The sequence below is a fragment of the Mesoplodon bidens genome, assembly GCF_964165515.1.
Source record: "Mesoplodon bidens genome assembly, chromosome: 7".
NCBI lineage: Eukaryota > Metazoa > Chordata > Mammalia > Artiodactyla > Ziphiidae > Mesoplodon > Mesoplodon bidens.
Window position 1 is genome coordinate 24,152,492 of NC_138164.1, and position 23,100 is coordinate 24,175,591.

Consider the following 23,100-nt stretch of genomic DNA (forward strand, 5'->3'; position numbering starts at 1 on the left):
GGATTGTATTTTTCAAAGTTGGCCACACCAAAAGTTAGCGTTGGGCTGCACCCCAGCAGGACTTCAAAGCTTGTAATTGCCCAGCTTCAAGATGGAAAGAATCCAGAGTTAGCAACAGAGACATCAATGGTTTATTGGATAGGGGATCTTACTTACACCCAAAGCAAAAGGGTCCTGGAGAGACACACCATTATTGGCAGCAGATGGCAGGCTGGCAGTGGCAACAGTCTTCCCTATCGGAAGAAGAGGGAATTGTTACGGGGGAATTGATATCAGGTTGCCTCATCAGTTACCAGGGAAACCAGCAGAGGACCACAACCCTCACTGCCCCTTTGATAAACCATCTTTGTGGAGCTGTTCTGATTTAAAGATTACAACACTTACTAGCTGGGGCCAGGGCAAGTATGTAGGCATTTACTGATCAGGCTCTATGATTAAGAGAGAAGGTCAGTCAGGTGAGTAGGGTATAGGTGAAGCAGGGTCTGGTTGAGGGATGTACAGAGAGCAAGAGAACAGCCATCTTGGGTGGCCTAATCGAACAATTAGCCTACCCTACAAGCTCTTCTTTCAATATAACTCATGCCGGCTTCCCTGGTGGCGCAGTGGTTGGGAGTCCGCCTGCCGATGCAGGAGACACGGGTTCGTGCCCCGGTCTGGGAAGATCCCACATGCCACGGAGCAGCTGGGCCCATGGGCCATGGCCGCTGAGCCTGCACGTCCGAAGCCTGTGTTCCGCAACGGGAGAGGCCACAACTGTGAGAGGCCCGCGTACCACAAAACAAAACAAACAAACAAACAGTATTACTCATGCTCACTCCTCCAAGCAGAGGTGGGGGTCGGTGTTCCCTCCCCTTGAATCCGGGGAGGGAATACTGACTGCCCTGACCATGGAGTATCACAGAAGTGAGGTATGTGACCTCCCAGGCTAGGTCTAGCCAGAAATATGGATTAAAAAAAGCTCTCTGATGATTTCCAGTCCCAGCCTTCAACCTTCCAGCTGAGACCCCAGCCATCATGGAGCAGAGACCAGCCATCCCTTCCTGTGCCCTGTCTGAATTCGTGATCCACAGAAACGAGAGAAAATAAATGGCTATTGTTGTTTTAAGCCACTATGTTTTGGGGTCATTTTTACATAGCAATAGATAAATACAGCACCCCTATCTTTACTTTCCCAATCACCCTAGGTTGGTCCCTTAGAGTGGTGTGTAATACCTTCACCTACCAGATCCTCTATAATCAATAGGTCACCAAGTCCTGCCTACTTCCTTTGAACGTCACTCAAGCTTTCTCTCTTGCTGACCCTACTGTAGGCCAAGCACAAACCTTTCCATACCTACTGCTTTAATGGTTGTGAAAGGAAATCATTACAATGTGTACCAGCGCTGAAATTGTGTTTGTGTGTGTGTGTTTGTGCATGTGTGTGAAATGTACAAGATATATCAGATCTTTATCTGAAAAAGTTGAATTTTAAAGAAATAACAGAAAATTAAACAGCTAGTCTGGCCTAATAAACAGAGGCCAAGGCTAATAACTACACTAGGTGAACAAACAGCAAAAGATGACTAGTTATAATAATAGCTCCTTACATAGTTCTTAGTATGGGGCGTTTCACTGTTTAATTCTTTTAATCCTCACAAAACCCCAATGAATTAGGGAGCTTTGTTACTCATATTTTATAGATGAGGAAACTTAGATTCCATAAATTGTCCAAGGTCACAGAGCAAGTAATTAGTGCCAGAGCTACAATTTGAACCCAGGCTGTCTGGTTGCCAGAACTAGGCTCTTAACCTCTACACTAGTTTTGCCTTAGGAGAGACTTGCCTGAGAAGCACAGGGGTTAGCTTTGGACAATTCTGCTGTCAAAAGCACTATCAGGAAATATTGCCACTATGTTGGACAGGATGACTTCTAGAGAAGTTCAAAGAGACTTAGGGGCAGTTGGGAGAGAAGGAGAGCAAATTTACTCCTGAGCTACAGCAGATAGCTTCCCTTCAAACTAAAATTCAGAAAAATAAGAAGGCCAAAGTGTAGTTAATAATTTCATTTAAGAATCTAGGAATTTGAAAAGTTTTTTTTAAGAAAATAGGGAAATTAACTGCAACAAGAATAATTCTAGCACTTGAGTGGCTTACACTTAGACTCCTAAATAAATAAAATCGAATTCTGATCTTTATTTACATTTATCCAAAAAATTTAATTAGGAACCCATTCAGGATTAAAGCATAGAATTGGGAGTTAGGGCAAAGAGGTAACTGTTGACGGTATTAAATAGATGAAATTACCCAAAGAGTCTACAGAGAAAGAAACTTGGGGAACACCTGCATTTAGGTGGAGGAAGAGGACTCACCAAAGTAGATGGAGCAAGAATTATAAAAAGGTAGCAGAGAATCAGATTATGCTGTGAGCTGTGTCATGCTGCACCCTCCACCTCCACTTCTTTATACATCTGTGATAATCCCCATTCACACCCTGGATGTGAAGCCATAACCACCCTGAGGGGAAGCAGAACCAAAGCAAACAGACAACAGGACACTAAACTTTTTATTCCAGAATTCTAAAGTCACAGTTCAGGTAGAAGACAACAAATATTTGAAATCCATTTTTCCTACCCCTACCCAATACTAGTTAAGTAGAACTCAGGGGAGAAAGGCTAGAGCTGGAGAGGAAGCCAGAGGATCAGCCTCTGAGGAGTGTCCCTGATCTCTGTCTCCTCCTGCAGCCCAGCCACAGGGGAACATGACATTAGAATCATCCCCTCTACACACAAACACACACAGGATAAATTCAGTGGTATGACGGAGAGTAGATCTCAGTTCCCTGATTCAAACCAGATTGTCTGAAAAGGTAGCCCACATGAGCACTCGAGGTTAAATGGAAGATTGCTTAGGGTGCTTGGATATGAGGAGCCTAAGGCAGCCTCACAGAAAGTCCCCATGACCCAAAGAGCCCCCCATACAGCTAAATGGGTGATTTTCCTGTTATAGCTGTGAAGAGTACAGAAGTTAGCTGAACTGGAGCTGGTGATCCTCAAAAGGCTCCACTGTTGGGAAACTGGGCCTCACCATACAAGTCATAGAGGCGTTACCATGCTGGATATGAGGCAGACCAGGAGGATATGATACCCAGGATAGAAGGAGTGAAGGGAACAATCCTGAAAGTGACAAACTTTTAACTTAAAATTTATGAAAAGATAACTGAATTTGACTGAGTTTAGGTGAAACTGACTAGATTAAAATTTCTTCCATGAGATAGAAATGAAGTGTTTGAATAAAAAAAAATTAAGTCCAGTTTAGAGAGAATTTAAAACTTTTTTGTTGTTGTTGCATATCTGAATTTGTAGCTTCAAGTTATCATTCCTATCACATTAGATAACACAGTGTCTGGACATAGAGTCATTAACAAAGACTACATCTTTCAAAATGTACCTCATCTTAGATTCTAAGTTAACTACATTTGTTAGAGACCTAGCCAATAAGTGTAAGTGGAGTCTTATGTCTTGCAAAGTATACTATCAGTATTGATAAAATAAACTTTTTGGCCTCTTCCTCTTTATAAATGTCCATAACTACAGTCATAAGCCCCAGAGTGCTTTTCTAAAAGTATAAGTTAGTTTTAGGAACATTAGAATAATATTTTCATAGTAGAGAACAAAGTGGAAAACAAACAATTTTCTTAAGACTTTAGAAAAAATGTATGTATTAGATTCACAATACAAGGATACTTGTTATTCACTTCTAATTAAATTCTTGTATAACAAGTAACTTCTATCATAGTTAGTCTATTGGAATAACTCGTTGTACTAGGTTGACTAGTGTCCCCCACAAATCCTGCCTGTGAATGACTTTATTTGGAAATAGGGTTTTTGCAGATGTAATCAATTTAAGATGAGGTCATACTGAATTAGGGTGGGCCCTAAACTAAATACAATGACTGGTGTCCTTATAACAAGAAAGGACACACACAGTGAGAGGGCCATGTGAAGGAGGCAGAGACTGGAGAGATGCACCTACAAAAAATGAACCACCAAGGAATTCCAACAACCACCAGAAGCTTGGAGAGAAGCATGGAATAGATTCTCCCTTAGACCCTACAGAAGGTACCAACCCTGCCAACACCTGGATTTCAGACTTCTAGCCTCCAGAACTGTGAGAGCATAAATTTGTTTGTGGTACTTTGTTATGGCAGCCATAGGAAACTAATATACTCATCCTGAGTCAAATTACATGTCATTTCCTTATGTTTTCTAATTATATACCCCACAAAACATCTCCTTTCTTGAAATCCTGGGAAGGACAGTGTCAAGAGCTTCTTTAGCAGACATTTAGAAATGTTTGTACCCCATTGTTGAAATAATTTTCCAAGCCCAGGGTGAAGCTCCTCCTGCCTAGGGTGCCATGTCAGCAAACTGAAACTTAGATAATTTTCATGTCCCTGTAAATGCTTCACTTGACCAGAAATAGAGTATATCAAACCAGCCAATCCCCAACTGCCAAGAATTTTTAATAACTTCTTTGTTCTAAGTAAGGTCAGATATGCAACCTCAGACAATTAACTTAAGCAAAATACTCTTTCCTTATTCCCTGATTGACCTGTTAGCCTTATAAGGAAATCCCTGACCTCCAAGCCAATCATGCTGTTTCCACTTTGCCACTTCTAAAGCTCTATAAAACTCGCTCTTGCCCCAAATCCCTCAGCAAGAGTACTCCACTGCTTGTGAGGCACTGTACTCCCCCAAGTCCATGGGGAGTACAAGTTTCCCCTTGAATAAAGGATATCAAACTCATTATTAAATTGTCCTATTTTTGTCATTTGACAACAGGTATTCAACAAGAAAATGATTACAATAGGAAGATGGCGCAACAGAACAGAGTTCCTAAAAATAACTTTCATATGATATATCTTGGGGTTTAGAACAAAAAGATACAAAAGAAGATATCTTAGGAAGTTCTTAGTAAGTGTAAGACAAAAGTCCTACTTGTCCCAAGAATGACTTTTGGGCTTGTTACATGTTCCTCCACCTTTAGGAGGTCTGCTCAACAGTGGCTCCCAAGACTTTCAATTCAATTTTACAAGTAGTGGGCCCCTAACTGAGCAAGGAACTGCACTAAAAAAATGTGGGAATTTTTTTAAATGATGAAAGTCCTTTTCCTGCTTTTATGTTTTAGATTTGGAGTGGCTCCTCAGCCACAGGCTAAACGGAATGACCCAATTCACATCTGCTGCTGTCTTAGGCCTCAGACATTGAGGTATGAGCTCAATTAAGAGAAAAATTAGAGCTAGGCCAGTGGTCCAGAAATGCCACAGATTTAAAGCAAACATAATCTTACTGACCACTACTTATCACTCAGTACATTTAGTCTACTTCCAAACGTAGGCTAAGAAGCAACCCAACAGCTAGTCCCTACCTACTTCACCTAGTATAAGCATTACTATGAAATGTTCTTATTCATTCAGTGAACACAGAAGTAAAGGTGAACAAAGGTCAGATTCTAGAGATAATACATAACTAGAATCAATAATGTGGTGTGGGGAGGGGGTCAATAGACAGTCAAATGGAGGTTGCTAACCTGGAAGATGGAGATAGTTATTAAGTGGAGCAAGTCTGTGATGGATGATATGTTCAAGAAATAACTGGAAATACATGTTGATCTTGCAAGCAGTTGCAGACAGTCCCGAGCATCAACATGCAGATGGTGGTTGAAGCCACAGAGGTAGATAAAATTACCCAGGAAGAGTATGTAGCTCAGCAAGAGTAGAAATGGAGATGAAATTCTGGGATGTGCAGGCAGAAGAGCCAGAGAATGAGACTGAGAAAGCTAAGAGATAAGTGTGGGATCAGGAAAGAATGGTATCTTTGAAGTCAAGAGTTGAACCAAATTCAATAACCAGGAGTGTTCAAGGTGCAAATGCTGTAAGGGGGTCAAGTAAGAGGAAGATTGAAAATGAGCTTCTGATTAAGCAATAGGAGGTCACTGATGACTTTGGCAAGAGGACCAGTGGGGACATAAGCCAATGAGTACTAAGTAGAAGACATAGAGACAGACTGTGGACTATTCTTTCAAGATGTTTAGCAGAAAATGGAGGAAGGAGGAAAACAAGGTCATAACTTGACCAAGGTAGGGGAAGGCATTTTTTTTAAGAACGGCGGATACTTGAATGTTTGTAAGCCAGTGGTTCTCAAACTTTAGTGCATCAGCATCACCTGGAAGGCTTATTAAAATTCAGATCGCTGAGACACCCCCCACCACCCTGAAGACTTTCTGAATCAGTAGGTCTGGGGTGGAGCTCAAAAACTTGCATTTCCAACAAGTTCTCGAGTGATGATAATGCTGCTGGTCTGTGGACCAAAACTTTGAGAACCCCTGTTGGAGGCTAAGGAGGAAATAACTAATAAAAGGATGTTTGGAAGATATAGGAAATGTAGGTATTCTGGAGCAAAACACGGAAGCAGAAGGAATTCAGTGAAAAGATAAAAAAAAAACAGTTGGCCTCGAGTAAGAAGTGAGGCAGCCCTTCCTCTGAGATAGGTAGGCAGATGAAAATGGACACTGTTAGAGGTAAAGTTTAGAGGTAGAGAAAGCAAGTTATGAAAGTGCATGCCTGAAAGTCTTATTTTATTTTCTCTGCTTATATTCCCAAAGTAAGGTCATCTGCTGAGAATGGAGGAGGTAAGGCAGAGTAGGGGGAATGAAAATTACACACTTAGCAGCCATAGGAAAAGGGCCTTGTAAAGGTAGTCCCAAGCCCCACCCTTTCTTAGAGGTATGGTAACTGTGGCCTCTTAACAGGAGTGTTAATTTTCAAACCTGGCTTGTTGCAAAGTTGGCTCTTTCCTCTCTGCCTTCCTGGTTCCCACTGCTACCCTTCAACCATCAACCACTGTCAAAGAAACATCTAAGTATCAGTCTGCTTCAACATCCACAATAATAAAATACTGTATTTATCATTAATGAAAATAGCAAACCCCAATAACACCCAGGGAAGTCTTCTGTCATTCTTTAGATAAAAACAGCCAAAAACTAGTATAGATCTAAGTTTGAATCAGCACTTGTGACATTAGGCTGTTACCAATTCAGAGAGCAGGCTGCTACTTACTCTCTTTACTCACTGTGGGATCTCACTATCAAAGATTTTTAATCTTGAGTGTTGGAATACTTAAAATTTATACACAGACTTGTTTGTATGTTTATATGCATGTCGTTTTCTTTAACCAGATGCTCATAAAAGTCTGTAACTCCTCAACAGTCTAAGACCCCTGTTCCAGACTATCCATTGGTTAAAATAGAAGTTTAGTGACATGCAAAGTCCATATTTGATTTTACAGTCTAGAATAGGCAATTAGAAAATAAACTCTTCCCATTTAAAACAAAGTATTAAACTCTACTCTGTTCTCAGGCACACACACCTCATTCATTCAATCCACACGTGAATGCCTTCTGTGTGCCAGACACGTTTCTTTTTGCATTCAGTTTTAGCAGGACTGGATTCAACCTTGGATATTTAGGGGATTCTCTTTGAGAAAAATAATACAAATCACAAATACAAAACTCTTAGGGCCCCTCCCAGCGCCTGGGGAGACATGAGCAAGTAAGGGGCCCAGGAGCTTCTGCCCATTTCTATGCCTAACCTGTTTCTAGGTTCTGGGGAATCTTAAACTGAGGCCACAGTTTTCTCTGCCTTCATTTCCAAGTCAATTTCCCCCCACCTCCAAATCCCAGAAAGTCCAAGGTTGATTTTAGGGTCATTATGAAGTGCTAAAGACTGAATGTCTGTCTCTCTCCAAAAATCCTATGTTGAAACCTAATCCCCAATGTGATGTTATTGGGAGGTGGGGCCCTTACTTTGGGAGGTAATTAGGTCATGAGAGTGGAGCCCTTGTGAATGGGATTAGTGCCTTTATAAAGGAGACCCAGAGCTCTCTAAACCCTCTTTCTGCCATGTGAGGACACAGTGAGAAGTCAGCAGTCTGCAACTTGAAAGAGGTTCCTCACCAGAACCAGCCATGCTGGCACTCTGATCTCAGGCTCCGAGCCTGCAGAACTATGAGAAATAAATTTCTGTTGGCTTGTAAGTCATGCAGTCTATGGTACTTTGTTACAACCACCAAGACTAAGACACAGTCCATCTTTGTAACCTTATTACAACTATCTCTAGCTCTGAAATTAAATATTCACTAACTTCCAAAAATATACAAAACATGAAATAATTTGTTTTATATTTTTTACTTTTCTGATATAAAATTTAAATTTTGGTTATGACATGACCTATCTAAATGGATGAATGAATGCATTAATCACTTTCAGGTTTGAAAATTTTGACCTCTTCCAGGCATGATAGCCCTATGCCATCATCAATGGAAAAGCTACATTCCTGTTAGCTTTCATTTTGAACTAGATTTTGAAATTTAAAAGAAATAAGTGGGTTACTTTTCATATTTCTGATTCCTAAGGCTGGCTAAGATTTACTATTTCACAATTAAATATATAAATATACCTATTATAAAAATTTTAACTAAACTCTTAGAAACTATTTTACAGTAGAACATCAACATTTTCTTGATAGGTGAAAGCTTTTATATTACATTTTTATTTTGCAAGAAAATAAATTATACAACTTAAAAAATAAAATCCAAAAATTAAGCAGTTCATCAAAATATTTCAGCCTACTGCATACAGAAACTGCTACCATTTAAAATTGTACAGCATTATCATCTCAGTATGTAGTGGCACACATTCAAAATTGTATATACGAGGATAGATTACAACTTAGGAACTCAAATTTGTTCAACACTCCAGACAACATATATAGTGTAGATGACAGGAAAGCTCTCATTGTAATGTTTATTTCACAAACATGACATTGGAAGAGTTTATAAGATAGCATCCCAGTCATTTACATGAAAATAGAAAAAACAAGCTTGAGTTTAAGATAGCAAATCTTTCTGGAAAACTAGCAAAACTTTCACCCAAATTGAATTTTTAAAATTTGCCCTTTGAGCAGGGCCAATGACATCCTACTGCAAATAATACAAAATACTTTTAAACTACTCCAGTCATAGTTTGTATTAAATTTAATAAAAGGTAAAAATAAGAAAGCTAACATTTCATTTTTGGAAATTTTAACATTTATGCACAAAATAAGAGAAAGAGACTTAAATAAAGTTTGCCAGAATGCAGGGACCCCTCCAATAAATGTAAAAATTGGAAGACTTCAGAATTTATTTCAAGATACTCATTAAATCATTAGAACAGTAATACTCTAAATATTTAACTCATTGTAAGCATTAAAGTTGTTCTGTATTTTCACTTTGTATGTTTTGTTTCATATCTACTTACTCTGGCAATGAGATGGCAATAAAGGTTAACATTTTCAAGATGGCTCCACCTTTACATTAGAAAATGAATGTTCAAATCTTAACCTCTGAAGTGTCCTATTGCCATACTGCTCATGAAAAAAAAAAATGCATATATATGTATATATTTTCCCCCTTAACTATGTCAGAGTTCATCCCTGCTCAGATAGCACTAATTTTAAGTGCACATTAGAGAAAAGGGACTTAGTAATAAAGGATACTAACTGTGATTCTGTATCTTGAGCAAATTGCTGGTAGTTTCTTTACCAGATCCTTTTTTTTTAATTAGCAAATCTGTTGTCAAAATATATTTAAAGAAAATTCAACAATGGTATAGGCACCTTGTCAACTAAATGGTTTTCATAAACACCAAAAAGTAGTCAGATAAACTTTTGTATACATAATGAACAAAATGATGAAAACTGTAAGTCTACAGTATTTGTTGCTGTTCTATTCCCCAAAGTACAATTAGGACATAATTATCAATTTAAAAATTTATAAAATTTAATAGAAAACTTTGCTATGGATTTAGAGTTACCCACTTTTGCATTAAATTTGCCTTTATAAATCAAAACATCATGGCTCTCATTCTTAAATGACTAAAAAAGGATTAGAAATTCCAAAAAAAAGTTCTGAGAACTATTCTGGTTTAAAACAACAACAGGGCTTCCCTGGTGGCGCAATGGTTGAGAGTCCGCCTGCCGATGCAGGGGACACGGGTTCGTGCCCCAGTCTGGGAAGATCCCACATGCCGCGGAGTGGCTGGGCCCGTGAGCCATGGCCGTTGAACCTGCGCGTCCGGAGCCTGTGCTCCGCAACGGGAGAGGCCGCAACAGGGAGAGGCCCACATACCGCAAAAAAAAAAAAAAAAAAAAAAAAAAAAAAAAAATCTTAAACTTTAAGAAATGGCCTGTAATTTTTCTTTCCATTGCTTCCTCCTTTGGCGCTCCTGTATCGGATAAGCAAATATGCCAATACCAAACTACTTGTTAAACATAAGGACCACAATTATTACCAAATTATCAGTTTTTAAAAATTTTGAAGTTATCCATTGTTAACAGTCATCTAATTAGAGTAAACAGTGAGCGCTAATTTAGTTTAATCTTCACTATATACTTGGTCTAATAACTGACATATGCTACCTTAGAGCTCAAATGTAAGATTTTAAATTAGAAACAAAATTCCAATTTCTTATGAGTTTCAGAATAGGCCTTTGACTATAGCCAGCAAAACCTTAAATGTTTTAAATTTGCTGTCCTTCCTTTCAGTAGGCAGCTCACAAAGTCTCTTGGGATTGGGGACAGATTCCATGAAATGCTCTTGAAAGCACTCTGTAATAATACTGTATGCCTTTCAACACTCTGGCACTCCACTTCCTACTATCATCAAAATAATTTAAAATATTACTTAATATCAAAAAATATATAAAATAATTCGCAAGAAAATTTGAAATGTGCACCACAATGAATAAAATCCATGTTGAGCCATTCTTTCCCAATGGGGAGCAAATTTTTCTCTTTTAAGTTGTTCATGTCCTCAAGTCCTAAAATCTCCATTACTCTGGGTATTCAGTTGCCAGCAACTAGTAAGCTGCTATTTTGGATTGACTAAAAGGAACAAGATAAGTGTTGCCTTCTGAACATTTTTTAAATGTTTATTTTTAAAATATATAAATATATATGTACATATATTTGGCAAGTTTACTGCTCATATTAAGATTGCAACAATTTTGCTTATGCTTTTCAGGTCTATGTTGTGGTTTTTCTCTTCCTCCTAGGTGACTGATACTTAATTATTACTTTTTAAAACAGAATGTCTTCCTTTCCAGAAACCTGAGGTTATAAATCCCTAATCATGAGACTTTAAAATTTCAAAATATTTCTATGCTACAGATTAAGAGGTCAGTTACATAACTGTATTATATTAAAGCAGGAGATTTCTGTCTTGTTTTTAATAAATTTGAATATGGCATAATAAATATTAAGTATATAAATATTAAGTGTCTTGGTAAACACTTAATATGCTTGTTTTGCTGTTTTGACTCTGCAATCGACCAACCTATCTCCACACATTTTTTAAACAATTAAAATAATAATTAATATGAGCTTCACTTTTTCAAAACAAGCTCTCTTAGCCATGTAAGATTTTAAAAACTCCTCATCATTTAACAATAAACAACTAAGACAGTAGTCTCCTGCTTAAAGAAAGCCAACATTTTTTAGTTGGAAAAATTTAATACCATTTTTAAGTCACCACTAAAATCCAGTTGCTATACTGAAGCAGTGTTTGAACATATAATTTGATACTATTATAAACTTATCTTTTCACCTATATCTGCCCTGTCCCCATGTTGTGTAGACCAGCTCACTCTTTTGATCAAAAGAAACCAAGAGTGCTATTTCTAGTTTTAATTGCATTTTTTAAAACAAAACGTAACAGCATTTTTCAGCACACAAACATCTGAAGATCCTTCCTTGTGCAAGTACATTTTTGTGAGAGAGGAAAAAAAGAAAAAAAAAGCAACAAGAACCCCACTTTCACCCTTCCCAACTGTATTTCTTCCGGTGGGTATAAATCAGATTTTTAAAAGTTCATAATGGGCTCTTCATGAATGCAAGTTTCTCCACAAAACGGCATGCTGTTAAAACAGAGTGTGCAACATGAAGGGAATGCCACCATGCTAACTAATGTGATTGGCAAAATATAGTTGTTTTGTTAGGTAAGGCAGAGATTTTAATATTTATGTAATCAAAGTCCAAATAAACCTTCCTCTAGCACAAACTGCAAGAACTTTCTGCCCAAGCACTCCAAAATTTTGGTTCTTAATACTGTCCATGATATTCAAAATTATGCCATATATATGAAAGTGTTGATATCAGATTCATCTCTTCTGATGTATTTGTGCTCTATTAGCCATTCTATTTGCTCTTTTATCATTTTCTTTTGTGGCAAGAACATGTTTTTCAAAATTTCTACTAATTCAGTCTGCAGCTGAGCATTACTAATTTTCTTTCTCATCTTCATTATTTGTATGATAGCTTCCTAAAAGAAAAAATAAAATATTAAATTATTTTAAGTAAAACAAAACAAAAGATGACTTTTAATGTATTTTATCCTCTATCCAATACCTATCCAAATGATTAGCAATCACTAGATTAATCTTGAGACCAGTTTTTTTCACTCTGAAAAATAAAATCTGCATATTATGGAGATTTTAAAAAATGAGGAAAAACAAAATTACCCATAACTTCTCTGATGAAAAGAAAATCACATGTAAGGTTTTGGTGTATTTCCTTTCATTCCTTCGTATCCACACTATGTACATTTAAAAAGCTTATTTTACCTGTGAACACAATATGTATATAACCTGATATTGTGTTAAGAATCAACTATCAACTAAGATACAACAAACCTCTTACACATACTTTTCCCCTTGTATTCACAGTTACTTCTTTGTATAGCAGTAGAGGCCAGTTGCTGTCTGTTTCAAAAATTAATAATTACTATTCTTTATAAATTTATCAGATTAATAAACTGTACTTGTTATAAGTATCTTCAGTTTGTATTGACTCAATTAGATGGTTTAACTTCCTGTAGGAGTAAGCACTTTTCATCTAAACCAATTTTATCAATAGCTTCCTTGATGATTTCTTCAATTACTATTATTCTTTTAATAAGGAAAATTAGAAAATTACTACATAGTTTCTCTTTTGCCTTTTCCAGTACAAGGTGTCTGCTTAGTCAACAAAAGGCATTCATCTGCCTTAATGGAGGTTAGAATTCATTATAAAAGAAATGTGAAAACAAAAAAAGGAATCAGTATTTGCTTTTTAACATTGAAAATGGAGTTTGGCTACAAGGCAATAGGCTTGGGAGTCAGGCACTACTCAGTGTGAGAAAAGTATACCTTCAACTTCCCCTGTACAGATATAAGGATTCCTACACTGCCACTAGGAGGTCAGGTGAATTACTCCCAATGTCAGTATGTCCAGATCCAGACTCTTGATCACAGGGGTTTATGTTAAGGGCCCAGAGAGAAAGAAAGAAGATGGAAAAAGTCTGTCCCCCTACAGGCGCTTGTACATTACAGAAACCAGTAAGTAGGAGAGGAACAACTGTAAATATTCCAATTTCTCCTGTTCTAGCTTTGGTAAAGGTGAAGATGGCTGTGTTAGAGATGTTAAGAGAAAAACAGAGGGGTTCTTGCCCTGGTCCCATTTAATAGGTTGGAGGTCACTTGAAAAGTGGAATATGATGGAAGTAATTTGCACTCCTGAATTTCTCTCAGTTCCCATATGATGCAGATAGAGTTTAGAGCCAATGGACCTGCCACAGGGCCTTCAGTGTCAGGAGAGGGTGATCCTGTAACAGCAGATGATAACAGTGTGCCATGTAGGCCAAGGGCCACAAAGAAGATGTAGCAGAGGCTCAGAGGGCTCAAGAGCTCAGTAAGAGCAGAGGATAGGCAGCCAGAACAGGAAAGAGGCCACGTGGTCCTTACCAACTAGAAAAAGAATAAACCATAGTTCATCTGCTACAGACATCAGCAATAGATAGCAATAGAAAGTCAAATTCCCATAGGTGACAGATAAAGCACTCTAGAGCTGACAGATAAAGCACTCTAGAGCTGACAAGACCAAAAACCCAGAACACTGTTACAACTGTACAGATAGGACAATCCCTTCACTGTCACTATGAAGTCAAGTGAATTTCTCTCAACCTCAATACATGCAGATGCCATCTGTGAAAACAGCAAAGAACAGGGATGGGTGGAGTAGAATCAGGGAGAAATAAGAAAGTCTGAGCATTACCTAAAGGGATAGCTTGGATTAGCAGATTGAGCATAATTATGAATCAGTTTTAGACAAAACAAAAAAACTTCATTTTCTTTGCACATCTTATAGTATGACTATACCTGCCCATTCTACTTCATATCTCAACCCTAATCCATCTGTATTTATCCTGGTGTAGCCATAAACTAAGACTATACCATGCTTTTTCCTCCCAGAAGTAAAATTTTCCAAAATCTCTTATTGAATAATACATTCTCTTTTCATGGGCCATGGAAATCATTTCCTTTATTGCAAAGTTCATCTACACTTATATAGGAAGTTTAATTCTGAGCTACTTTCTTCTATTAATCTGTATGTTATGCTATTTTATTTTTGTAGATATTTTAATATTTGGCAAGGCAAGTTCCACCACCATTAACTCCTTATTTTTTAAGGTTCTCAATTACTCTCATCTATTTGTTCTTTCTTATAAAACTGAGAATCAATTTTTAAAATTCCAAAAATATTCTTAGTTGAATTTTTGTATGAAATTCAGTAGACTTGTTACTAGTATGGGAAGTTATTCAGCCTTATCATTAAAAAATATGGTATGTCGGACTTCCCTGGTGGCACAGTGGTTAAGAATCCATGTGCCAATGCAGGGGACACAGGTTTGATCCCTGGTCCGGGAAGATCCCACACGCCATGGAGCAACTAAGCCTGTGCACCAAAACTACTGAGCCTGAGCTCTAGAGCCTGTGAGCCACAATTACTGAGCCCACGCGCCGCAACTATTGAAGCCCGGGCGCTCTACGACCTACGTGCCGCAACTACTGAGCCCGCGTGCTGCAGCTACTGAAGCCCGTGCGCCTAAAGCCTGTGCTCCACAACAAGAGAAACCACCACAATGAGAAGCCCGTACCCTGCAACAAAGAGTAGCCCCTGCTCACCGCAACTAGAGAAAGCCCACACGCAGCAACAAAGACCCAAAGCAGCCCCCCCAAAAAAAACAAAAAAAAACAGAAAACAAACGAATGTTATTTCATGTTAACAAGAAGCCAGAGGGCTTCCCTGGTGGCGCAGTGGTTGAGAGTCGACCTGCCGACGCAGGGGACACGGGTTCGTGCCCCGGTCCGGGAAGATCCCACATGCCACAGAGCGGCTGGGCCTGTGAGCCATGGCCGCTGAGCCTGCGCGTCCGGAGCCCGTGCTCCGCAATGGGAGAGGCCACAGCAGTGAGAGGCCCGCGTATTGCAAAAAAAAAAAAAAAAAAAAAAAAAGAAGCCAGATACAAAGAGTACACTGTCTGATTCCATGTATATGAAGACCAAGAACAGGCAAAACAAAGCAATGGTGATAGGAATCAGGTGGGTTGAAGGGGGAGATTGGTTGAATGGAGACATGGGGAAATTACTGGAGTGATAGAAATGTTCTGTATTTTAATTGAGGTGATGGTCACACAGGTATACACATTTAGCAAAACACACTGAAAACTATGAAATATGTATTCTATTGCGTGTAAGTTATACCTCAATTAAAAAATTTAGTAAGAAAAGAAGGAACATGATCCTTCTGTTTATTCAAATCTCCTTTTGAATCTCTCAGGCGAAGGCCCCTCTCTTCATACAGGTCCAACACACTGTTTTTTAAAGAAATGCCTGTGAATTCTATGGTTTCTTCTTTTATTTTCTTAAATTTATTTATTTGTTTATTGCTAAATAGAAAAGCATTTGATTTTTATTTATCTTTTCTCTGTTCCTTTATCATATTATATGATCTACAAGAAGTGAAAAATTTTAATCTTTTCTTCTTTTTTGTTTCATGCTTGATTGCATTGGCCAATAGTTTCAAACAATATTAAATGAAAACAGTAAAAGTGGGACAACTTGGTTTTAATAAGATTATTTCTAAAGTTAAAACAGTCATACATTAGTTTGCAATAGGTATTCTTTATCATGTTCAGAAGGTATAATCCTAGTTTTAAAATACGTTTTTTAAAGTGTCCCTAATTTCCCATTACAATGGAATTAGAAGTGTTAAAATTAAATTTTAAATACTCAATCCTAGAATTGTACTTGTTGCTGATATACATGTATTCTCTTTGGCATGCAGTCAGAGAAGCATAACCTAAAACCAAGGTTTTTACCCAACCAAAAGAACCTACCAGAGACCACCAAGTCATATAGACATCTCTTTGAGCAACTAAGAGAATGTTACTAATACAATTTTTAAATTACAGTAAATTGAAAATTAGCTCTTCTGTACAAAAAGTGTGAGTACCTACATTCCTTTAATTTTAAAAAAAGATTTGAAGATTAAAAAACAACACCGTTTTTCAAAATTTAGACATTCTGTCTTAATATTACAAACCTGGGTTCTCAGTATTCTTAGTTGAACTATTCCTTCATTCTCTTCTTCCCTCATCCTTTCTGTAGTGAGCTGCAAGCGGCCAATCAAGTTGATTTTACCCCTTTTCTGAACTTTTGCATTTTTTCTATAAAAAACATTAAATCAAATATTTTACAGTGAAAGCCTTTTTAAACAGCATATTATAGCAACAATGTCTAAGAGAAAATATTTAGAAATAGTCTAAAAATTAATATCTAACACTGTTTAAGGGAAAAGTAACAAATAACCAACATGTAGCTTTATTAAAATGAACCCTATGATTTCCCTCAAACATGATAAAAGCTCTGTTAATAAGTGTGACTATGCTCCCTGTAATAACAAAGTTAATATAATTTATATTGCCATGAGAGTGATTAGATCATTGAAGATATGTGGGTTGTAATTCAACATTATCTTCTAATTGGATCTAAAGGAAACAGTACTCCGTGTGGATAAAGCTGCTTTAGAGTGCAAAAGGATGTTTACTTTAAAGATGAAAAGCAATATAGTATGTCAGACACCAAAATGTATCATGAAAAATATGTAAAGAAATAATAAACATCTCTAGTTCATTAATATGTTTAATAAACAACTAAATGGCATAAATCTAAAGTGATGACAGCATACAGATGTTTTAAACATCATGTAAGGAAAATTATTTTGCTAAAAATAAAACATTAAAATTCAAACAAGGTATTTTTATTTTAGATCAATCAACATAAACCTTACATTAAACTGAACTCCTGGTTCACTGAGAAGAGGGTACCTTCTGTAAAGTCTTTGGGTGAGTTGACTTGAGGTTCATACAATAATACTTGCCGTTTGAGCTTTGGGAAAGCTACTAAAGACTATGAAGAATAAAGAGAAAACAATTAGCTTCTATAAACACTATGGAATACCAAGATCAATTCTACAACATGACCAATATAGGTGAGAAAAAATTATGAGCACAAATTCATAATTCAAAATTTTATTTGGTACTTCCATGAATATAACAATGTAAATGCATAATGAGGGAAGAGAATGAGGAGAAAAGAGTTGGTTATGAGGAAGCAATAAATGCTCTCTTTACAATAAGATAACAAAAAAACACAACAACAACAAACTAGAGGGATTGGTCATATATGATCACAGCAAACATCATTGCCGGTTATAAACCAGCTGTTTCTCTCTAGGTAATAATTTATTTTGGAACTTTTAACAGGCATATGGAGTAGGGGGTAAAATGTAGTTTTGAACAGGAGGCTAATAAGTACATTTTACAGGGCCTCAAAAGGACCAAAGTCTTCTTATTCTTAGAATTTTGGTTATCATAAAACTCTTTGAACACATTTTCAATATGAAATCTTTGGTCATGCTCTTCACAGGCAAAATTTAAACATCAACTCAATCTCTTTCTTTCTCTCTCTCTTGCCATTCTCTGTCTTAGTAACTTGCTTATTTTCAATTTTTTTTCCATAAATACCTCACTAGTGTATTTTTCTTGCTTAAAAGTCATTTGAGTGTTATGAATTCATAAATTTATTATAACACAAGCCAACACGTTTCCTGCTATGTGAGAGGATGCAATGTTAAAAACAAAAAACATAAAAACAAACCAACCCATAAAGTCCTTCTAAGCTCAGCATCAGGGAGTTCAGTTGCAAGTTTTAGATTTTCAAAGCTGATTTTCTCTCTGGGTCTTTGGTTCCACGCAAACAATACAGCAAGCTGAAATGTTGTTACCTCCAAATCATATTGACCTACTTCATTCTTAAACGTTATCTATAATAGATAAAATAGTTAAAAAAATAACAATCTCTTCATGATGATTACCATCTATCTACTATAATATCTCTTATATGAGATTATATACAAAAAGACTGCGAGTTGTCTTTCAATATCCATTCTTCCTTTCTTACATGGTAATAAAAATTTTAGCAGACTTTAATGACTGTCCAGAATAAAGGCTCACCTCCCAGCTTTCCTGAGCAAAAATGTGGCCATGTGACTAAGGTCTGGCCAATGAGATTTGAGTGGAAATAATGGGGGAAACTTCTAGAAGTTGCCGTTCAAGGAAGCTATACCCTCACATCTTTCCCTTCCTGTTGGGCTGGAAGGCAGACATAGGGAGAGGATCATACTGGATTGTGCAGGCAAGGGAATACCTTAAGGATGGTGTTGTAACCAGAAGTCTATGTCCCTAACAACTTCATGGAACAAATCTACTATATCTGCTCAAACTTTCACTTGTGAGAGAAGGAAAGATCTATCTTGTTTAAACAAATCTTATTTGGAGTCCTGCTACTTTCAGCCAAACCAACATCTGAACTAACACACCATCTACTTACAATTCCATTTGACATGAGATGATGCCAATGTAATTTTCTACCACTATGGTTTTTTTTGTAGAATTCTTCTACTTCGGGTATCAAATCCTCCAGTTCAGTAGGAAGTGAGACAAAGACTTTTTCAGAGCTTCTTGACCAGGCACCAGCATTCAGAATTTTTATATTAACTGAATCAGCTATAGGAAAGTATATCAGAAAATATAAAGCAAATAATCTTGACAATGGGTAAAATTCAAAATACATACTCAGAGGATAAGCTTTGGTGAAAAACAAGACTCTAAAGATTTTGTTAAAAGTGTCTTTCTGTTTCAAAATAAGAATTAGTAAATCTAAATTCTGCTTTGTAGGATATTTTCAAGGAATGTGGACTTTGAAACATCTTTGTCTCTATTACTGCTTAGTTTTATTTTTAATTTACAAGAAAACAAAGATATTCTTTTGTAAAATGTTTAAAAAAATGTATGTAATTATAAAATAATACCTGGTAAAGCCAATTTATTATTTTTGTGCATTTCCTTAAAAGCTTGGTTCAAATCTTCAGATACTTTAATGTCCTGAAACATTCTAGCAAGCTTGTTTACATAATCTGCTGGCATACCAACTTCCTATGAAAACCAAAGACAGAAGAAGTAATAAATAATAAATAATATGATATACTATTAGGAAAAAATTTAATGGAAAACTAAGTTTTAGATGCTTTAATATAAAATTCTTCTTCTCTCTTATATTTATAGAATGTTTATAATCTAATACCTATTAAATTTGATTCTTAGAACCTAAGCAGAATATACAGGCAATCCTGGCTTTCTGTGCATGATTCCAATAGGCATGGATTTCAGTTACCACAGTACAGTTAAAAGAACACCAGTACCCCAACAACACTGTTCAACTTTCAATTACCATTATATATTAAACGTGAGTTATGCATAAAGCACAAATTTCACTTCTAGCTCCTCTATCTACAAATCACTAACAAATAACAGAGCAAATCATATCAGTGACCAATCACAATATTTCTTTCAAAATCTGTTAGTCATCTGTTTATTCAGTTCACCCACAGACAGCAAAGCATGTAGCTTTGTTGCATCCATGTCTTCCACTGATAAATCCACATGACATTTTACAAAAACAGATAATTGAAAGAGGTAATTGGTCAAGAAAGATGATAAAAGTACACCCCCCCCCAAAAAAAAAGAAGAAGAAGAAAAGGAAAGGAAAGGAAAGAAAAGGAAGGGAGGGAGGGAGGCACGAAGGAAGGAAGGAATGTTGGAAATGAAAATAAAATAGAACATAATGTTGGAAATGAAAATAAAATAGAACATAAATGGAGTTTCTGAAGAAACAGCTAACTGTGGTTGTAATGTTTGTTGATAACGTCAATGCTGAAGTGTCTAAACATGCAGGTACAAGGAACTTAATGAAGGCAAATTATCGACATAAATGAGAAAAGTGGTAGTGACAAAAAAATTAAGAAGAACTGATGCCAGCAAAAACTTTCACGACTTTGAAAGACCAAGAGACAAAAGTTTGGAAGCTGATTCAAACTTACAGAGTATGAGAACTCTTCAAAATATACAAAAGGTGCTCACTAAGTAACTTGTAAGTTACATGACAAGAAGTCAAGTACTAGTCAAACTACTCTTCATTTTAGTAACAGTGTTATTGAGATATAAATCACGTACCTCAAAATTTGCCCTTTTAAAGTGTACAATTAATCAGGTTTCAGTATATTTACAGAGTTATGCAACCATCACCACTATCTAACTTTACAACATTTTCATCATCCCCAAAAGAAACTCCATACTCACTAGCAGTCACTCCCCATGTTCCCCCACTCCTCCATTCCTGAAAACCATTAATTTATTTTTTGTCTCTACAGATTTGGCTACTGTGGACACTTTGTATTAGGGAATCATATAGTATGTGGTCTAACTGGCTTCTTTGCTTATTAGCATAATATTTTCAAAGTACATCTATATTGTTGCATATATCAGCACTTCATTTATTTTTATTACCAAAAATATTCCATTATATGAATAAACCATATTTTATCTATTTATCAGCTGACCTTCTGGGTTATTTTCACTATTCAGCTATTATGAATAATGCTGCTGTGAACATTCAGGTACAATTTTTTGTGTGCTCATTATGTTTTCACTTCTCTTGAGTGGAATTACCTAGGAGTAGAATTGCCGGGTCAACTTTATGTTTAACTTTTTGAGGAACCGTCAGTTTTCCAAAGTGGCTGCACCATTTTATATTCCTACCAGCAATGCATGAGGGTTCCAATTTCTCCTCTTCCTCACCAACATATGTTATTGTCTGAATTTTCAGCCATCCCAGTGGTTTTAATTTGCATTTCCCTAATAACTAATGATGTTGAGCATCTTTGCATACACTTACTGGACATTTATATATCTTTTGTGAAGAAATGTCTATTCTAAATTCTTTGCCCATTTTTAACTGAGTTGTCTTTATTGTTGAGTTGTAAGAGTTCTTTATATATTCTAGATACAATATCAGACATGTGAATTGCAATAGCAGTTTTTTCAAAGAAATACAACCTTTAAATCTGAAAGTTTGTTTTAAATTACAGTGTACTAAATACATATTAATTTTACTAATTTTTTCTTTCTCCTATATACTTAGATAATAAGAGGTTTTTAATATTTGACAAAAACTTAAGTCACAAAGCAGCAATTTTTCCCAGTGATTTTTAATATTAAGAGCACCTGAACAGTAATTTTTACTATCCCACACTACCAGGCAAAACAGGGCTATCTGCAAATCTTTAATTTGAAATACACATATAAATGAAAAAAATATATAAAATACATATAATTATATATATTATAATAGATGTTTTATTATCATATATTAATGCAATATTATATATAACACCATATATATAAATGAAAGACATTCATTTATGTTATACTAATATAACTCAAATTCCATTAAAATGGACTGAAAGGAACAGACATAAAATATGTTATTTTAACATGGGAATTTAGCCATAATTAGCATTGATTAACCTAAATAAGCCATCACCTTTTACCTATTGGTTCTTTTTCCTTAATAGATGTATTTATTTACAAACATCTCTATGGCTAAATATTTAGTACTAAAAACATCTTAAAAATGAAACGATTTGTACGTTAGTTAAGGTCAGTTCAAATGAGAGCAGAGATACAAAAGAGTGAAACAACAGAAGCAAAGCAAGGGCAAAGGTGCTTCACCAGAAGTCTTTATTAAGAAAATATACTTTATTTTATATAATTGATGCTATATTCTTCTAAAACGTTCCATATTTCTTCAATATTAACAAAATGCATTACTTTAGCACACATACGAACCATGTGCTATTTTAAGAAAACCAAATATTTTTTAAAATTTTACTTACTCTTAGCCACTCTACCATATTCTCTTCAATTTCACTATCAGCAGAGATGTCTAATATAAGACGTCGTGTCAAATGAGCTTTGTGATATCTCATAAAAACGTCTTTGTTTTGTACATATTTAAGTACCAAGAGCTGTACAGAAAAAAAAAGTTACTTTCAATTTACATACACTCTTAGCCATCCCTCTCATTTAGACCTTTCTACATCCCCAATTGTCAAAATTCAGAAATTTATATAAGCAAATACAGACAGAGGCTTACTAAGTTGCCCATCTCTGAAAAATAGCCAGTCCTGAAATACAATACTTTAATACTTTAGGAGTTAGCAAATTTGAGACTGTAACCAAATAACCTTTTAGTTCTTAGAAACATTAATTTTTGAGATTTTATATAAAATGTGATAAAACTTTACATGAAAATCAATAGTTCTTCCCCATTTTTTTCTTCTACATTTCTTCTTCACTTTATTCTGACACTAATCTTCTCTCTAACCACCCCCTACCCCCCCCGCCCCGCTTTGCTGGCTGCGCCACGCAGCTTATGGGATCTTAGTTCCCCGACCAGGGATTGAACCTTGGCCCAGCAGTGAAAGAAGTCTTAACCACTGGACTGCCATGGAATTCCCCCCTCTAACCCTCTTTGTCTATACTTTCTCTATATCTTTACTTACTAATTTTTTCCTCTTTGATGTGATGTCCTTGGCTTATATCATATTACAATAACAAGCAGAGACAAATAAATATGAAAGCAACTAACTTTTTATCTACACTCATTTATCCCTGGCTATCTATTTTGGACTCTCACAAAAAGAGAGAAGTGAAAAACTCCCGGTCTCTCAAATATTATTCTAAATACC

At 36.2% G+C, this 23,100-nt stretch overlaps 1 protein-coding gene across 3 annotated transcripts in view; it reads right to left on the minus strand.

The window, feature by feature from the left end:
- Window positions 1-87: 87 nt before the first annotated feature.
- Window positions 88-23,100, minus strand: part of CUL5 (cullin 5) — a 108,076-nt gene continuing 85,063 nt past the window's right edge. For 2 of the 3 annotated variants that reach the window (XM_081240204.1, XM_081240206.1), the window contains 7 exons: window positions 22,246-22,377; window positions 19,324-19,447; window positions 18,843-19,018; window positions 18,115-18,276; window positions 17,242-17,360; window positions 16,495-16,618; window positions 8,598-12,394 (listed from right to left, as the gene is read on the minus strand). In XM_081240204.1, coding sequence (XP_081096330.1) covers window positions 12,200-12,394; window positions 16,495-16,618; window positions 17,242-17,360; window positions 18,115-18,276; window positions 18,843-19,018; window positions 19,324-19,447; window positions 22,246-22,377 — 1,032 coding nt within the window. In that variant the 3' untranslated portion in view covers window positions 8,598-12,199. Of the gene's footprint in view, window positions 234-8,597; window positions 12,395-16,494; window positions 16,619-17,241; window positions 17,361-18,114; window positions 18,277-18,842; window positions 19,019-19,323; window positions 19,448-22,245; window positions 22,378-23,100 lie in introns of those variants that run through there. The other variant, XM_081240205.1, reaches the window with a different exon arrangement.